The sequence below is a fragment of the Panthera onca genome, chromosome B1, assembly GCF_046562875.1.
Source record: "Panthera onca isolate mPanOnc1 chromosome B1, mPanOnc1 haplotype 2, whole genome shotgun sequence".
In the NCBI taxonomy this organism is placed as follows: Eukaryota; Metazoa; Chordata; class Mammalia; order Carnivora; family Felidae; genus Panthera; species Panthera onca.
In genome coordinates this window covers 64,073,853-64,092,152 of record NC_138342.1, presented here as the reverse complement: position 1 = coordinate 64,092,152, position 18,300 = coordinate 64,073,853, and the positions used below count along the sequence as shown (strand labels likewise).

Sequence of the window (18,300 nt, the reverse complement as noted above, 5' to 3'; positions counted from 1 at the left end):
GTACAAACACTCATATTTAATGTTCTCCAATTAGAGCTAAAAGTCTTCATACTGGCAGTACAGCAGCAAAGCTTAGGGCTATTTCCTTTCCCCTATAAACTGTAACAGCTCCTCCCCCACCCCATTACTCTGGTTCCCTTTGCCTAGGAAGAACATTCCACATGAAGCAATGTAATTTTGTGTTCAACTGACATAATTCTCCAATTTCCAACACGTTTCAGCAAATCTGCATAAATACAAAGATTATTCTTTAAATAAGTATGCAAAAGCAAGGCTAGATATCCCTTTATGATCCATTTTCTTTTGACCATTTTTCTATTGGCACACTGGCCCTTTTCTTTTGGATTTACATAAGCCTTATAAATTATAAAAGTTAGCCATCTGCCAAATGTGTAACAAATATTTTTTTTCCCAATTTGTCATTTAATTTTATGCTGGGGTTCATGGGTTGGGGTGGGGAGGGGAGACTTTTAATGGTTTAAACTCATATGTTAATGGATTCATTTTTTCTAGTTCTTGAGATTTAATGCCTTGCTTATAGACTACCCACTACAGTGTTATAAATAAATTCAAGACTATTTTATTCAAGTACATTTATGTTTTGTGTTTTTTACATTCAGATCTTTGATTTATTTCAATTTTTAGCATAACATTTGATGTAGATTTTCAGGTTGGTGGTTTTGTCCACAAATGTCTAATAATTTTTTTGTATTTCCACCTATTTTTTTGCACCAAGTTCAACAGCAACTTTATATTATAAAACATCAGATATATTTAGATTGGCCCTCTTTTCTGTTGCATTGATCAGTGTGGCTGGAGGCTATGACAGGAGATGCAAAAACAGAGTAGAAATGCTAGAAACATCTTAATTAAAACAGTGTGGAGAGGTGTTGTTTAAATAACGCAGCTTCCTAATATTTTAATTTTAATACCTGATGGTACTCCTCCCCAACCCAATCATCTTTTTCAGAAATTTTACCAAGTACAAAAACAAAAAATTATAGTATCCATCCAAAAGGAAGAAAAGAACTCTTAAAGGAAGCTAGAAGGAAAATGGAGATATTTCTTTTGGAGTCAGGGGCCTACAGGACTACCCCTTTCTGATACTACTTTAGGTTGTTTTCCAATAAACAATTCATTATCAATAAAGAATAAATATTTAAAAGAGTGGCAGGGGCACCTGGGTGGCCAGTCGGGTAAGTGTCCAACTCCTGACTTTGGCCTCATCTCACAGTTCTGCAGTTCGAGCCCTGCGTCAGGCTCTGTCCTGAGAGTGCAGATGGAGCCTGCTTGGGTTTCTGTCTCCTTCTCTCCCTCTCTGCCCCTCCGCTCCTTGCTGTCTATCTCTCCCTCAAAATAAATAAAAATTTTTATTTTTTAAAAAGTAAAAAGGGTGGCCAAATAAGCTACAATATAAGACTGGTAATACTTTAATCCCAAGAAGCAACAGGTCTGAATGTTTAGATTTCAAAGTACAAAGACTAAGTAATTAAATGTTTTGCTGTAAGTTTTTCTAGAAATTCCAGCCTCCTTAATTACATAATCTCTATGTTCTACAAAAGCTTATCTAGGGGGCTTAAAAATATCAATGTACTAATCAGTAATTAAGCTGTTTTCATTCCTATGAAAGTCTTACAAACATTTTTAATGTTTTTCTTTATTATAGTTTCACAAAACTATAACACATGAAATCAAAACGCTAAGTTTTGGTAAAGAGATGTAAATAGCCCACCCTAAGTAGAGTACCTTACAATTTTTTCATAAATTCTTCCAAGTACTTACTTATTAAGCAATGTATGTTATGGGAGTAACGAGAATTGTCTGGGACGGTGAAGCTGCCATCACAGATAGCAACCTGACTCTCACCAAAAGGAAGAGTGAAGAAACAAAGTTTATACAGTAAACATCCCAGGGCCTGTAAAACAAACAAGTATGAATATTGTCAGATGAAGTAATCAATCACAAGACAAAAACACAGCCCCAAACCAAAAATGAAGTATGTTATTAAACAAACAAAAGCCTAATGTTTCTAATACTGGATCAATCCTTTCACAAATTAAACCAATTAATGGTGTAATTAAACCCATTACTGTGCTTAATTTTTTAAAAAATATTTAACTGTATCATTTCCATATTTTTCTCTCACATCTGTGATTAGTTGGCTGGATTAATGTTATCATGGAACTCTAGATCATGAATGATATAACTAAAATTAGAAGCAGCAGGTTCCTCTTGGGAGAAAAATTATAGTTTTCTTTCACTAGGAAAAAAAAATATATTTACCACATAACTAGCATATAAATAATGAAGTCAACACAAGGCTTCTTCTAGCAACATTTTTTTAATTCAATATAAAACATGTTATAAAATCCTGGGATTCAAAGTATGAGTTAGCCAGCACAGTTAATTTTATCAAACATCAATACATTTTTATTTGACTATTCACTAAACACGTGACATTATTTCATATCAAAAAATTAGTTCTCTACCTTTACATATAACCCTATAATTTTTATCCTAAATATACTAATCATATTTCTACTTTGCTAATCTATATTAAAAATCACAAAGGGCTCTGTCTGCTTCACTTGCATGGCTTCATAGTGCAGCACCAATAAATCTACTTGCACCAATAAATCTGACAATGAAGACAAAACACCCTAAAACGCAAATTATATTCTGAAGAGTAGCATAGGAAATTCCCAGCTAAGCTGCTAACAGCTCAAACCTGAGAAGCAGTAATAAAACGTGATTTTCAGCTCAAGAAATCACTATGCTCTTATAAGAAGTGTCACCTACAAGCCTTAAGAGTGTAAAAGTTATTTCTGGGGTGCCTGTGTGATTCAGTAGGTTAAGTGTCTGACTCTTGATTTTGACTCAGGTGATGAACTCACAGTTTGTGAGTTCGAGCCCCACATCGGGCTCTGCACTGTTTGTGCACAGCCCGCTTAGGATTCTCTCTCCCTCTCTGCCTCTCCTCTCATTGTCTCTCTCTCAAAATAAACTTTAAAAAAAAGTGTAAATGTTATTTCTAATTCTAAACAGACTGTAATAAAATTATCCAATAGTCAGTATACAATTATATCAGCAATACTATTTGGCCTTATATCACCTCTCCTTTGTTAGATTTTCTCCACACATCAACTTATTAGCACACTCAACTAACAAACACACTACTTTTATAACTACCATGAAGATCACAATATGCAGAAGCACCTTTGTAAGTCTGACAATATTTACAAAACATTATTTTCAACACAGTCTTCCAACAAAGTTTAAAAGCTCTATAAATTTTAATTCTAGAAGAGTAATTCTAGTAAGTTCAAAAACATTACTGTGACTAATGAAACGGTAAAGATTCTGAATGGAAATAACCAGTTCAATGTCACTTAAAAATATTTATACTGCTTTTTTCTGTAAGGCAGATGTTTTCAGCATTTATATGTAGCAAATTGAGCTTAAGGCTTCCCTAACAGCACTAAAAAATACTATTAATGGTGTAATATCTGCATTAAATTACACCTTTCTACTGCCCAGATGACAGTCTACGCACAAGAGATCTGCATTTTATCCAGTTTTATCTTGTCAATCAAACTTTTAATAATGTGTCTTCTGTTAGAGTAAATGTTGTGGGAATTTCCAGATAACTATTTTAGATAGCAATGCCAGTATCCTTAAAAAATATAAATCGAAAACATAAAATACTCTGCTTCACACAGTGTGAACACAACAAGGTGTCCTAGTTTTTTCACATCAAAGGCATTTCCCTCTATCCATCTGATACAATGAGAATTGTTCAAGAAACGGGAGGGTAAAAATGACCTGATTTTGAAGGCTTCGAATACCATCAGCTTCAATTTTCCTCATTAAAAGATAACATGAAGCATCTCTCACTGAATTTCCTAATGCTTATAAAATCAGCATCCCAGTTCTCAGGATAAAAATAACCTACAATGGAAACTTCCAAGCAAAAAAAAAAATTCGCCAAAATATAAAGTGCTAAGTGAATACTTTAACCTCAGTATGATAACTCCCTGAATCAGTACTATGCTGAAATAGAAACACAATCTCTGACCAATATGAATTGAATAATTTTTCTAGTTATTCTTTCATTCACACCTAAAATGTTGCAAGATACTTCTGTCTCACCTGAGTGAATACAAGAAAAAAAATGGCATTATGAAAATTAAAATTCTACTTCTGTCAAGCATATAAACACAGATTCTATTTTCTGATTATTTGCTTCTTTTTTCATTTTCTTTGAGTAATCTATTTGTAACCCCACAGCTATACTTATAATTTAAGTTCTGTAATTATCCATTATAGAAATATTACCCCATATCCTAATCTATAAATGGTATAAATTTTAAATTTATCACAATTTAGTATGCTGCCTGGCACACATATAAAGTCTAATGAAAAAATGAATTAAAAAAAGGATTCTCTCCTTTTTGTTAAGATATGGGGTAACAATCATGTACTTAGAGACTATCTTTTCATTCAAGCCTTGATAATATCCAAACAGTAGTTAAGCTATGATGTCTGTTGTTTCCTCTGGTGTTGAAATACTCTTTTAGGTAACATGGATTTCAAAAGCAGTCACAACATTAGATTAGGAAAAACTTCCACGATCACCTCTTCTAATACCTTCATTTTATAAATTAAAACCTGATTGGATGTGCTTTCTACATTATACTATAAACCATTTACTATAAGCCATTGAATGTTAATGCTGAGAAAAAGCAAACTGAATTTGAATTACAAGCTGGTAATCTATAAGCAGTATCAAATCAAACTTATCCATTGAGTCAACTATGTATATGGTTAAAAAGTACCACAAGATTTAAGAATCACTGGTAAAAAAAAAAAAAAAAAAAAAAAAAAAGTGTACATTATGACAGATGAAAAGATATCAAAGATACTTTTTTTTTATTACCTTGCTAGAATATTTAGTATCCCAACCCCTATAGGAGGAGGTCAAGAGAAGAGAACCAAGGAGATATTCATTTGGTTTCACACATTATGCTTGACTACTTTCTAAATTATTATGCTTTTAAAATAAACATGATTTTTTTTTTGTAAAATCTAGAAGTATTTCCAATGGAATTTTTTTTCTACAACCTTAATACGGTCACTAGTGGTAGATAGATATGGCTAATACTTGTTGAATTTAAATGAATTCACATTTAAAATAGAGTTTCTTGCTAATTTATGAAACAAAGCCAAAATATATTCCCTTATGAAACAAGCTCTAAAAAAGTATATGCATTCTAACAAAAAGTTCAATTATATAAAATATGATCAATCTTAATAATGCAATCCAGATATACGGTTGACCCTTGAACAACACAGGGGTTAGAGGAGTCAATACCCCACGCAGTTGAAAATCCATGTGTAACTTTTGATTCCCCTAAAACTACTGATAATCTACTGTGAAGCCTTATCAATAACATAAATAGTCGATTAACACATATTTTAATATGTATTATATACTGTACTCTTACAATATGTAACTTTTTCTTAGTTTTTTCAGTATTTCCAGGCTGCCTGGTTCACCTGCAAGTTTTTTCAGATCTGTTGCAAATCTCCAAAAGGTTTTCCAATATATTTATTTTTAAAAATCTGCATATTAGAGCACCTAAGTAAGCTTCTGACTCTTGATTTTGGCTCCGATCATGATCTCAGGGTTCACACTGACAGTGCACTGACAGTGAGGTACCCTGCTAAGTATTCAGTCTCTCACCCTCTCTCTCTGTCCCTCCCCTGCTCCCGCTCTCCCTCTCTCCCTCTCTCACTCTCAAAATAAGTAAACTTAAAAAAAAAAAAAATCAATATCTGCAAATTAAGTTCAAATCATGTTGTTCAAGGGCCAACTGAATATGCTAAGTAAGATCTTCAATATGTAGAAATTAGTCAATGGCTTGATTTTAATTAGAAAAAAATTGACTCATGTTAGTTTCCATTAAAAAGATCTTAAAAATATTTCTAAGAATTACTTAAGATTTATGACCAGCTTTTCCATACTGCACTCAATCAAAATTACACTCAATCAAAACATGTTTACATTCATATGTAATATAAATTCTAAAAAATACTGTGGCAAAGAGTTACATTATATGGAAGTCCTTTATTTGCTTTTTTATACCTAAGCTTTCCATTTCAGGATTAAAAAGATAAAATGTTCTATTTATTTTCTTCTTCTGTATAGGAATATACCACTTTCTTCTACTTATTATAAAATACCTTTGGGGTAACAGGGGGAAAATAACCAACTGAACTCAGATTTTTTTTTTTTAATTTGGTTAGAGAAAATGTTAGCCTTTCTTGGCCTTACCCAGATATCAGCCTTGGTGGTGATGGGTTTCCCTCCATAAAGGTTGATCATTTCAGGGGCTCTGTATGACAGAGTTGTATACCTGGCAGTAAATAAGTGAAATGGAGTGGAGATATAAAAAAAAAAAAAAAAAAAAAAAAAAAAATATATAGATACTACATTGTTTCTACATAAAATGCTACAAAAAACTTTTAGATTCAATAACATTATATAGAAATAATACTATTTTTAAAAAGCTCATTAAAAGTCCATCAAGATTTAACAATACAAAGCATCTATACATGTTTTATTCAACAAATGCAACAGCATCTCTAATGATATAAAAACTTAATTTTAATTAAAAATCTGAAATAAAGACAATGGATTGAAAATATAGTTTTCCTTGAATTTGTTTTAAATAATATAATTAGACTCTAAAACTACCCTAATCAAAATACTTTAGTCCATTAATTTAAAAACAAAATGTCTACCCACTCAAAAAATTATATGTTTATTAAGGAGTTTGTTTTTATGGACTCTAACATAATTCCTGGCACACAGTAGTAAATCTCCTCTAGGTCTGTTTTTATCGCTGTTGTTTTAAAAGTAATCTAGTTGCCATCATTCTAACTACATTAATTAAGAACACTTCTAGAACTGACTGCCATCATAAGCTATTTGGAATTAAAAGACACTGAATAAATCTTTACCAACATAAAAACTCTAAATCCATTATGAACAGAATATTTTAATAAAGTAGTACTCAATCTCATAGCAGAAATTATTAGACTTTGGAAGGACTACCTATATCATGGCATAATTTAATTTTGAGTGTTGATATGTTTCATTTTGTATGAAATATCTTAAGGCTCAACATCCTATCATCTTACTTTTTCGAAATTACTGACTGGTGAGAAATTCTGAATGACAACACTACGAGGAGCAACCTGCAAAACTGAAATACAAACTGCACGAGGACAGAACTTCTGTTCACTGCTATACTGCAGCACCAACAATGGTGTCCACTGCATGGTAGGCCCTGAATAAACACCTGTTAACTAAATAAATGGTTAGACCATTACCTCCTCAACTGAGCCACAATGAGCACAAGAATTCCTCATGAGCCTGCACTCATCACTACTACAAAATTCTACTGAACCTTAAGATCTCAGCAGTAAGAAATGAAAATTTCAGCAAGTCAGAGATCCTAAAGCAGTTATAAATCACAACCAAATAATTTTTAAATTATATATATACATACATACATATATACATACACATATATGTGTGTATATATGTATATATACATATATACATATATACACACACACACACATACATATACATATATATGTATACAAACATATATCCCCAAAAAGCCAATTCAGTGATTTGTTCTTGTGTTCTTCAGGACATTTATATGTTTACTAAGGAGTTAATTTTTATGGAATCTAACATAATCACCATAGGCTATATTTCCTGAGTAGAAATACCTGGTCTAGAAACCCACTGTGTTATACAAATGGGCCAGGGAAAGATCAGCTCTCCTTGAGTTCTTTCAAAATGCATACTGCAATTCAAATGATAGCTCTTAGTCTTAAACAAATGAGAAACTGTGAGGAAGAAAGGAGACCAAGAAAAAACAACTACTCAGAAATTCCTATTCTGACAGACCTTTGTGCATTCTTTATCATTTTATTAAGGTAATTTAAGATTTACCTAAGATTTATAAACAGTTCTATTTTCTAAATGAGAAAACAGAAAAGGGAAAGGTCTTTATAGATACTCTAGCAACCACAGAAAGTATAAAACTAAGAAAAATAGAGCATATATGACATATTTCTACCAGAGAGCTTTCCAATACACTAGTACAAAGTAACATGTTTTCCAGAGTTTTCATTCCATGAACAAGTCAATCTTCTTCATCTTAAATATAAAGTAAAAGCTTACTTTTCAAATAATTTATTATCTTCCTAATAAGAACAAGTCCTCAGTATCAGTAAAAACACAATGTTTAACTAAACTCAATAATTACTTAAAACTCCCTTTAATAATTCCACAAATTACTCAAACTTAATAAATTTCTTGATAAATACATTTACAATGTACATGAAAAACTTGTATCTATGATAAAATATATTTACTACTGAGCTACAGCAGACATAAATTAATCAATGTCTATGGAACAGAAATATTTCAAAGAAATCTATAAATGAAATACCTAAAATCTGTACTAGCAAATCTGGTCCATAGACTTGAGTTACCTAAAATTCCCATGAGACAAAGCACAATAAAGATAGAAACTTACTTTTTAATTTCTTCTTCTACTAGATTAACTCCATCTTTTTGAGGATTAAGAAACTTATTCGTGGCACTGCCAAAGTCACAAAGTACATAGTTTCCACTATCATTCAACAAAATATTTTCTACCTTCAGAAAAAAAAAATAATTAGTAGTATTTTCAAAGTGAAAATTATGCTTTCATAACCATATTTTTACAAAATAAACACAAGGTTTGTGCCATATATACAAAGAGAAAGACATAAGATAAATCATGAGGAAGGCCAAATCAATCAGACCAAAAATATACCTGACAATGTCTACTGTTTCCCCTACTGAGAACAGAGAAGTGCTCCTCCCATCCCAGGATGATTTCTGCAGGGGTCTATAAGCCCTAAATCCTTTTAAACCTCTTCTATGAAAAAGAAGAACTAGTAGCAGTTGAAGTCTAGACTGTACCTCCATTTTTCATTCTGACACTTCAGCTTATCTATAGACAAGTAACAAAAACCATTAAACTTCTACCTCTGGTTGACTCCTAATTCCATTTTTATCTAAAATGCCGCACTAACAAAACACAGTTTTGACTTTATGTGTTAACTTGGAGATCAGAGTTGTAGCAACCTGAATACATGACATACAGAGGAGAGTGTGGGTTCACATCCCAACTCTGCAATTTGCTACCATATGTCCCCTTAGACAATATGCTGAACTACTCTTGTGCTTTGATTTCCTTATCTACAAAATGGGGAAGCTAACAGTATCTGTTACATGGAATTGTTGTAAAAATCGTATGAGTTAAAACACGTAAAGAGTTAGAAGAGTGGCTGAAATAAAGTAAGCACTCAATAAATGATACTATTATTATTACTACATTTTCTCCCATAACATTTTCTACCTTTATAATGCAGTCTTGGATGAGCTATTCAATTGCTCTCCACTCTACCAAAATACTCACATTACAGTTTGTTTTTCTTCTATATTTCATATTTAGTCAACTTTTTAAAAGATTTGCACACAACAAAGATTTGTACAAGACATCTACTTAAAACAAACATAGGTTTGCATAAATTTACACAAGTAAAACGAACTAAACATATGAAACAGGGCCTGTATAAAAGCATGCAGTTCAATGTCTTTTCTGGCTTTAAATCGAGAAGACTCAACTGGAAACATCAACTTAATATGAAAAAGGTTAACAAGCCAAAACAGCATAAAAAGACATACCAAATTATTAGGGAAAATGTAAAAGCTGCATATTCAGAAGAACTGAAATGAACTACACTCATTATCCAAATTAAAGGACAGATGTCTTCAGTCGTACATTTCGATCTTTGCCTAATTTGTAACCTGTTACACCATAGGTTTCCCTAGATGACACTTTCATGGTTAACAATCTATATTCTACGTGACATCTTCTATTCTCTTGTATCCTAGGGGGATTTTATTATCACCTTTCATAAATTTTGTATAATCAGTCAGAATTGGGATTCATCCAATCACTAAATAGTACTGAGACCTTGGCTATGTGCCAAGGTCTAAATACTAAATACTTGGATAGGGGAACCTGGCTGGCTCAGTCAGTTAAGCATCTGACTTCGGCTCAGATCATGATCTCACAGTTTGTGAGTTCAAGTCCCGCGTAGGGCACTGGGCTGACAGCTCAGAGCCTGGAGCCTGCTTCGGAGTCTGTGTCTCCTTCTCTCTCTCTGCCCCTCCCCTGCTCATGCTCTGTCTCTCTGTCTCTCTCTCTCTCTCTCTCTCCTTCAAATCTAAATAAGCATTAAAAAAAAAAATCCCTGCACACATGGAGCTTACATGCTAGTGGAAGAGAACAGAAAGTAAACAATCGGCACAATACTATAAGGTGGTGCAAGACTGAACAAATGGAGAAAGTTAATCTGAGTAGACTTGAAGCAATGTGAAAAATTAGCCATGAGATATTTGGGTATAGCGCATTTCTGGAAGAGAAGTTTTTGTAATCTTAGGGCTTGTGGGCATCTAAGAGGAAACCTATGATTTTTAAATGGTATGTGTAATGATACCTTGAGCACTATGACACTGGGAATATTCAAATCCTTTTGGGAGACCTTTTCCAATGTAACAAGTGGGTGCCATATACAAGAGATCAGACTCCACAAAAAGGTAAGATAAAATGACCTTAAAGAAAATCACCTAAATATAGTAAATGATAGAAAACTATGGTAAATGGTAAATAACTGAGTACAGCGACCCATTCATGCTTGCCTCCAAAATCTCTGCAAAATACCCTGACACCTAATATGGGTTATAGGAAATAGGAGGAGAGCAGAACTGGACAGAATCATGTGGAGGGACATTCAACCTGCATCAATGACGTTCACATTTTTGCTCACATGAAACCTTTTTAAGAAGCCTACTATGTACAACAGACGCAGAGGAAGGGCCATAAAAATCTACTTCTACAGCCATACTAGAAACCCTCAGGGTCACGGAAAACACAATTTCTAGTCTATAGTCTTTACATGGCCCCAGGAAATGTACCTGGGACAGAGAGATCCTTCTCAGTGTTGGTAATAAAAACTGGTATAGAGGAAGACAGTAGTCCAAGAACATTTTAATGCTAAAGTTCAAAATGTATTAATCCATAAGTAGTCTAAAATTCATACCTTCAGATCCCGGTGAATTATTGGAGTCTTACACTGATGCAATCTTGCAACAGCTTCACAGGTATCACAGAATATCTGTAACACTTCTGCTTCCGTAAAACCTGTCTGCAGCTTCTTATTCATCTGATTCACTACTTGCCCAGCTAACCAAAAAAGTAATTTTGAGAAGACATGTTTTTAGTAAATGAAGACTACCACAAAGAAATTAAGAAATGCCTTTATGGTCTCAAGTAAAGGGGAACTGGCTTTTTCATAATGCTCATGTAAGGATGCTTCCTTACATATCATATTGATTCAGTAACATACATTTTTCATACTTTACATCTCTGAAATAAAAACATCTTAAGATAGATGATGTTCTGCTAATGCTATTGGCCTTTTTTCAAGATTTTAATTAACATCTATGAAATCAAAGTATGCTTTATAATTGACGGCATCATAGATTTGAAGAAACAGTTATTCAATAGTATGTTAGCTATTAGATAAACAATTGTGAGCAAAAATAAAGTTTATATTATCATGGAATTTATCAATTAAAGGCAGAGGTAAATATTAAGCAATTACATAAATAAACACATATAATTATGTACAATAAGGCTAATATGAGAGAAACCTAAATTTAAATTGGCAAAGGAGGATGGGGAGGGGATGGTGTCAGATGAGGCCTATCTGAGGAAGTGATATTTATGGTGAGACTGTAGCATTAGGAACTGACCAGACAGAGATCTGCGAGAAAAGCATGCTAGCAACAGCAAGCAGTACATACAAAGGCCTCCATTTTGGAAAAGAGCTTAATAATTTTGATTAACTTAAAGCCAATGTAGGTATGTATGGTCCAAAAATCAGAGAAAAGGTAAAGTGACATGAGACTGACAAGACAGACAGCCATCAGCCATATTTTAGATTTTATCTTGAGAACCAGGGACTTCCTGATCTTTTTTTTTTTAATGTTTCTTTATCTTGAGAGAGAGTGTGCGCAAACACACGTGAGCAGAGAAAAGGCAGAAAGAGAGGAGGAAAGTGAATCCCAAGCAGGCTCCATGCTGTCAGTGCAGAGCCTGATGCAGGTTCGATCTCACATTAAGACCTGAGCAGAAATCAAGAGTTGGACACTTAATCAACTGAGCCACCCAGGTGCCCACTCCAGATCTAACTTTTTAAAGGATCTTCCTGATTGGGGGGTAGGGGAAATCACAAGAGTGGAAATGGACAGATGGGTTAAGAGGCTAATGCTCTAATTCAGGTAAAAGGCAACAGGCAGAACAACTTACTAAAATCAAACAGTCATACCAATGAGCCCTGAGAGGATGATTATATATTACATATACCACAATAATTGATAGTCTAGTGACAATTCTAAATTATTAAGAAAAAGTTGACCACCATTTAAGGACACAAGAAACACAAGTAATTAGGGGCACCTGCGTGGCTCAGTCAGTTAGGTGTTCAACTTCAGCTCATGATCTCACGGTTCAGAGTTTAAGCCCTGCGTCAGGCTCTGTGCTGACAGCACAGTCTGGAGCCTGCTTCGCATTCTGTGTCTCCTCTCTCACTGCCTCCCCTGTTTGTGCGCCCTCTCTTTCTCTCGCTCTTTCAAAAGTAAATAAACAAACATTAAAAAAAATTTTTTTTAAAGAAAAGTAATTCAGAAAGCATTCTAATGAAAATTAAGTTTGGGAATTTAAAAAGGCAAACTTATGTTAACTTGAAACCTTCCTTTAACAAGGTTGGACAAATGAATGTTTGCTACTTTGTAATCTGCAAAAAGGTGCATATACACCTGTTCATTTAATACTACTCTCTCAACAGCATTCTCATGTATTTCCTATAATAGCAGAAAACTTTAAAGCAGAAAAAATATCAAATTTTATCTATCAATCCCCAATTTCAGAACACTAAAGTATATTTGATTGTAATTTGTTTAGGACACCTCAAGATACCTGACCAGGCAGCAATTTCCCCCATCCTCTTGTGTGTTAGACACTGAACTTGTTTTAAACAAAAATTAAACAGGATAAAAAGTGTTTTATTGATGCTCATTCACATTCTTGAAATATGTCACAGCTAAAGAAATCATAATCTTAAACTCATTCTACGTCTTCCTAACTTTCAATGTTGTAATGAGTAGAAAAAAATTTGAACAAATGTTAATCTCCTTTCTCACATTCAGAGATCTTGAATCACAAAATGCAAGTCCCCAAAAAAGCTAAGAGCTGTAACTGAGCTGCATTTCAAATGTAGAAATAAGTAAAATTTCATTATTCAAAATCAAAGTCTTCTGAAGATTAAAGTAAAGGTTATTCTAATGAAAAACAAACAAACAAACAAACAAATCAGGGGCACCTGGGTGGCTCAGTCGGTTAAGCATCAGACTTCAGCTCAGATCATGACCTCGCGGTTCCCGAGTTCAGGCCCAGCATCAGGCTCAGTGCTGACAGCTCAGAGCCTGGCGCCTGCTTTGGATTCTGTCTCCTTAGCTTGCTGCCCCTCTCTCCCTCCCTCTTTCTCTCTCTCTCTATTTCTCAAAAATAAATAAAAAATAAAACATTAAAAAAATTTTTTGAAAACCGAAAAAAATCAGATTCAGAAATCAAACGATGTATACTGAAAATCTTTTCAAACAGGATGCATATAACTCTCAAATCTTTCCATATTTTTCAAACAGGTATCATTTCCTAAACAAAAGCTTTTACACTCTGACCAATTTCACCATTAAAATTGAAAATTCAACATTTTTCCAACTACTTAGTCATCCAACAACCTTCTGTAAAGTGCAATCTTACATTCCACTTTAATTTTTACATGACTTGGGTTTTTTTAATAAGATAATTAAATTTTATCTGTAGTAGATTGCACCACTGGCCCCAAATCTTCAACCCTCACTTTATCCCAGCCCTTTGCCATGTAACTGCACTTCCTCCCAATAAATGGAGCAGAGAGAATACCTTGCTCTTTGATGTGGGCTCAGCCATATGACTTACTTTGGCTGAAAGAATAACGCAGAAGTGGCAGTGTGCCAATCCCAAGCCTAAGCCTTAAGAGACCTCACATCTTCCACTTGCCCTCTTGTATTTCTAGTATCTCTATGAGAAAAACATCCCCCAAATAAGCTTCTAGTGCCAGGGAAAAGGATGAGAAACCTGAAACAGAGCCACTCCAACTAATCCCAGCAAACCCACTGGCATGTGAACAAGCCCAACTAAAACGAACAGTGTCATTCCACCAAGCTCAGTCTACAACAAGTGACCCACTGATACACAAGCAATAATAAATGACTGTTGTTTTATGCTGTTGAGTTTGGGGATGTTTTGTTATTAAGCAAAAGCTAACAGGTATGTTATCCGTGGGAATTTCTATAAAACACCTCCAAAACAAAAAGCTCCTTTCATTAAAGAATGGAAATATATTCAAAAGACCAACTCTGATTTCTGGACGTCTGGTACCTAAAGCCTGTAATTAATCTCTCTTTAACTTATACACAAGAATATTAACAAATTTAGCAGTGTCAAATCGTGAACCCACAAAAATCTAACATTTCACAAATGATGGCTGTAACAAATTGATACCTCTAACCGTGATGGTGCATATCGGCTATACAATACATTCTTCTACTTCCTACACAGTTTCATCCCTTACAAAATCAAAACCAATGTACCTGATCTATATTCATAACACTGACTGCCTTACAAAAGTACCTTCATTCTTAAACAATTTTATGTAATACAATCAGCTTTTATAGAAGTAAGGGGAAAGTAATTATTCTCCCATTCTCTACTCTGCAACTCACTCTTCCCCCATGAAAAGAAAAGGAATTTATCTAACTGATTCATGTGAGAAAAAGGAATTGAGTATGTCCTATTCAAATCCTCTGGATTCCTTCTCTGGGATATAAAGCCCACTCAGAGGGTACATTCTCATCTATAGTGCATGCAGTACATTTAGCTGGTAAAACATTTGAAGGAAACTTCTAACATAAAAAAGAAGGTGTAATAACAAGAGAAAAATCCAGGAAAACAAAAACACAAAGAACAGAAGAAAACTCTTTTTTAAAAACTGTAATTAATAACTGCAGACAACAAATGACTTGCATCTAAAACAAGAACAAAGTGCATTTTAACAAAGAACAGCATTGAGAGAATAAGAGTTCTTGGAAATTAAAAATAAATAGCAGAAATACAAAATTCTATAGAGGAGCTAAAAGATACATTTAAGGAACTCCCAACACAATTAGAATTTTTAAAAAGAGAAGACAAAGAGAGGAACAGAGAAAATGAAAGAGAAAAAAACTGAGTCCCAGCAATAAAGATAGCAAAACTGACCCACAACCAAGGCAGATATACCTAAGATTTTAGAATGCTAGAGCTAAAGCAAAGATTCTAAGTGTCCACGGGAAAAAAAAGAGGTCACGTTAAAAAAAGTGAAGAATCATAATGCATGAGATTTCTCAATAGTAACAACTAGGTGAAAAATGGGATAATGCCTTCAAAATTCTAGCCCAAAATTATTTCTAACCTACAACACTTTAGCCAGCCAAATGAATAATCAAATATGGATGCAGAATAAAAATAATTCTATACAAGGTTTCAAACATGCTTCTTTCCATAATCCATTATCAGAAAGCTACTGAAAAAATGTACTCTATTCAAAGGAGGTAGGTAAAAACAAGGGAGGAAGTATGAGTAGTAGAGAGTCTAAGATAGGAAGAAGGCATAGGGAGTTCCTAGAAGCACAGCTCAATGCTATTCAAAATTAAGCAGAACTGAAGTCTCCCCAAAGGATATTTCTATGGAAGAAAAAATAAAACTGACACAAATATGTAAATGTTGAAGTATACTACATAAAGATTTGCATTTCTATTGAGGAATGTTGGGCTAAACTACTAACATATATGAAGGAAAATAGGCAATTATCAACAGGTATATTAGCTCCTGGAAAAAAATTTTAAATACAAAAACAAAAATGTTAATTACAGGCTATCACATATCACAGTTAAACAGCAAGCAAAATAATTTAAATACCAATTATTAATTTAATCTAAAAATTAAAAATTAAAATTAAAAAATTAAAAAAAAAAAACTCTGACAGTTAAATCCTCATCTTTACTTGGAGATATTATCTAAAACATAAAATTAGGGCGCCCGGATGACTCAGTCAGTTAAGCGTCAGACTCTTGATCTCGGCTCAGGGCATGATCTCACAGTTTGTGGGTTCGAGCCCCATGTCAGGCTCTGTGCTGGCAGTGCAGAGCCTGCTTGGGATTCTCTTGCTCTCCTCTCTCTCTTTGCCTTCCCGGCTTGTGCTCTCTCTCAAAATAAATAAACTTAAAAAACAATAATAAAAAGCAAAACATAAAACCAGAAAGAGCACTACCAAACTTTTATTCAAGAGCCTCCTCATACCCAGAATCACATACTTCTCCTGATTTTCTAAGTTCCCCCTCTCTCATACTCTAAGGATCTCATTAAAACTACACACTTTCCTCTACATAATGACGTGTAGAAATATGGAAGTGAATATGAGAAATATCTCAAGCATTTTTAAAGTGAATGCCTCTGAGGAGAGTAATGGGGCAGGAGGATACTGATTTAGCCACGGCTTAACAAAACCATTTGACTTTTTAAAACGTATACATGTACTACTTTGATAAAAATAAAAATTTCATGTGAATCAGCTTGATGATTCAAACCAGATAAAAAAAATTTTTTATGTTTTCAGGCAAAAAAGAATGCTTTCCTCAAAACATAGCTCAGGTCATACCTCTACTTTAAAATAAAATTTATCCCCTAAAAATTGAAGTTCATTCGGTTCTCCTTTTAAAATGTCTTCTGGATGACTATCAGTTAAACTCATCCAGGGTTATGATTATGCTAGATTCAATTATCTTTAAAAAATTAGCAAAGCGCTATCTTTACAAATAACCAACAGCTACTCTATCCAGCCAAGATTTAGTACCACAAATGCTAGAATTCAGGAAAGTGGAGTAAAGAACATCAACATCTTCTCCTTAAAGAGATCACAATGTTTTACAGTATGAGATATATACAAGAGAAAACAATCAGGAAAACATCTAATTTTTTATAATATATACGGAAATAATTTTTAAATATATCATAATAGATATTATAATTCTGATTCACTTCATTTTCCCCTGTCCTTCCCTCCTTACAAGACTAGAATAAATGAAACTATATTTTCTCCAACATTACCATCAGCCTACTCCTCCAACATTCAGGAAATGACAAGTGTTCATAATATCATAATTAAAAATCATAACTGTCTTAAGAGAATCTAAATATAAGCCAAGGCTCCCTAGAACCCAAATTGCCAGATACAGTCTGATTTAAAAAATTTTTTAAGAAGTTTGCAAAAAATGGATTAATTTCAAATTAATTTCAAATCTTCTGATATTTATAAAAGAACCCAAAAAGATGATATAAATTTATAAATATTACAGATCAAAATGCATCTAAATTTATTACATTTGATATACTGAAAGTTAATATGGAGTGCTGGAAAAAAAATCTTATAACACTAATATTGACACATTATGCTTTTCTTAGTTGGACTATAAAAGTATAGGGAGCATGATATGTAACTGCTCTTCACTCATTCAGATTTCTTGTTTTAAACACAACAGCATTTTTCCAATCGTCATTTACATGCTCATATCATCAGTACAGCAATGACGACTAGATTTTAAATATTTCTTTTTTTTTTTTTAATGTTTATTTATTTTTGAGAGAGAGAGAGACAGAATGCAAGAGGGTTAGGGGCAGAGAGAGAGGGAGACACAGAATCCGAAGCAGGCTCCAGCCTCTGAGCTGTCAGCACAGAGCCTGACGCGGGGCTCGAACTCACCAGCTGTGAGATCATGACCTGAGCTGAAGTCGGACGCTCAACCGACTGAGCCACCCAGGCACCCCGATTTTAAATATTTCTTAACAGCATTCCTTAAGTAGATAATTAAAGCTGAGATTACAGTAAGTGTCTAGAATCAGGTGACAACTGCCCTGGGAGAAACCAAGACACCTAGTAAACCATTTTAAGGGTAACTTTTTT

At 33.7% G+C, this 18,300-nt stretch overlaps 1 protein-coding gene across 6 annotated transcripts in view; it reads right to left on the bottom strand.

The window, feature by feature from the left end:
- BMP2K (BMP2 inducible kinase) overlaps nucleotides 1–18,300 on the bottom strand; it is a 129,328-nt gene that overhangs the window by 54,593 nt on the left and 56,435 nt on the right. For 4 of the 6 annotated variants that reach the window (XM_060654802.3, XM_060654804.3, XM_081795550.1 and 1 more), the window contains exons 4-7: nucleotides 11,242–11,384; nucleotides 8,622–8,743; nucleotides 6,335–6,416; nucleotides 1,783–1,915 (exon numbers count right to left, since the gene is read on the bottom strand). In XM_060654802.3, the coding sequence (XP_060510785.2) occupies nucleotides 1,783–1,915; nucleotides 6,335–6,416; nucleotides 8,622–8,743; nucleotides 11,242–11,384 (480 nt within the window). The remainder of the gene's footprint in view (nucleotides 1–1,782; nucleotides 1,916–6,334; nucleotides 6,417–8,621; nucleotides 8,744–11,241; nucleotides 11,385–18,300) is intronic. The other 2 variants (XM_060654803.3, XM_060654806.3) reach the window with 2 other exon arrangements.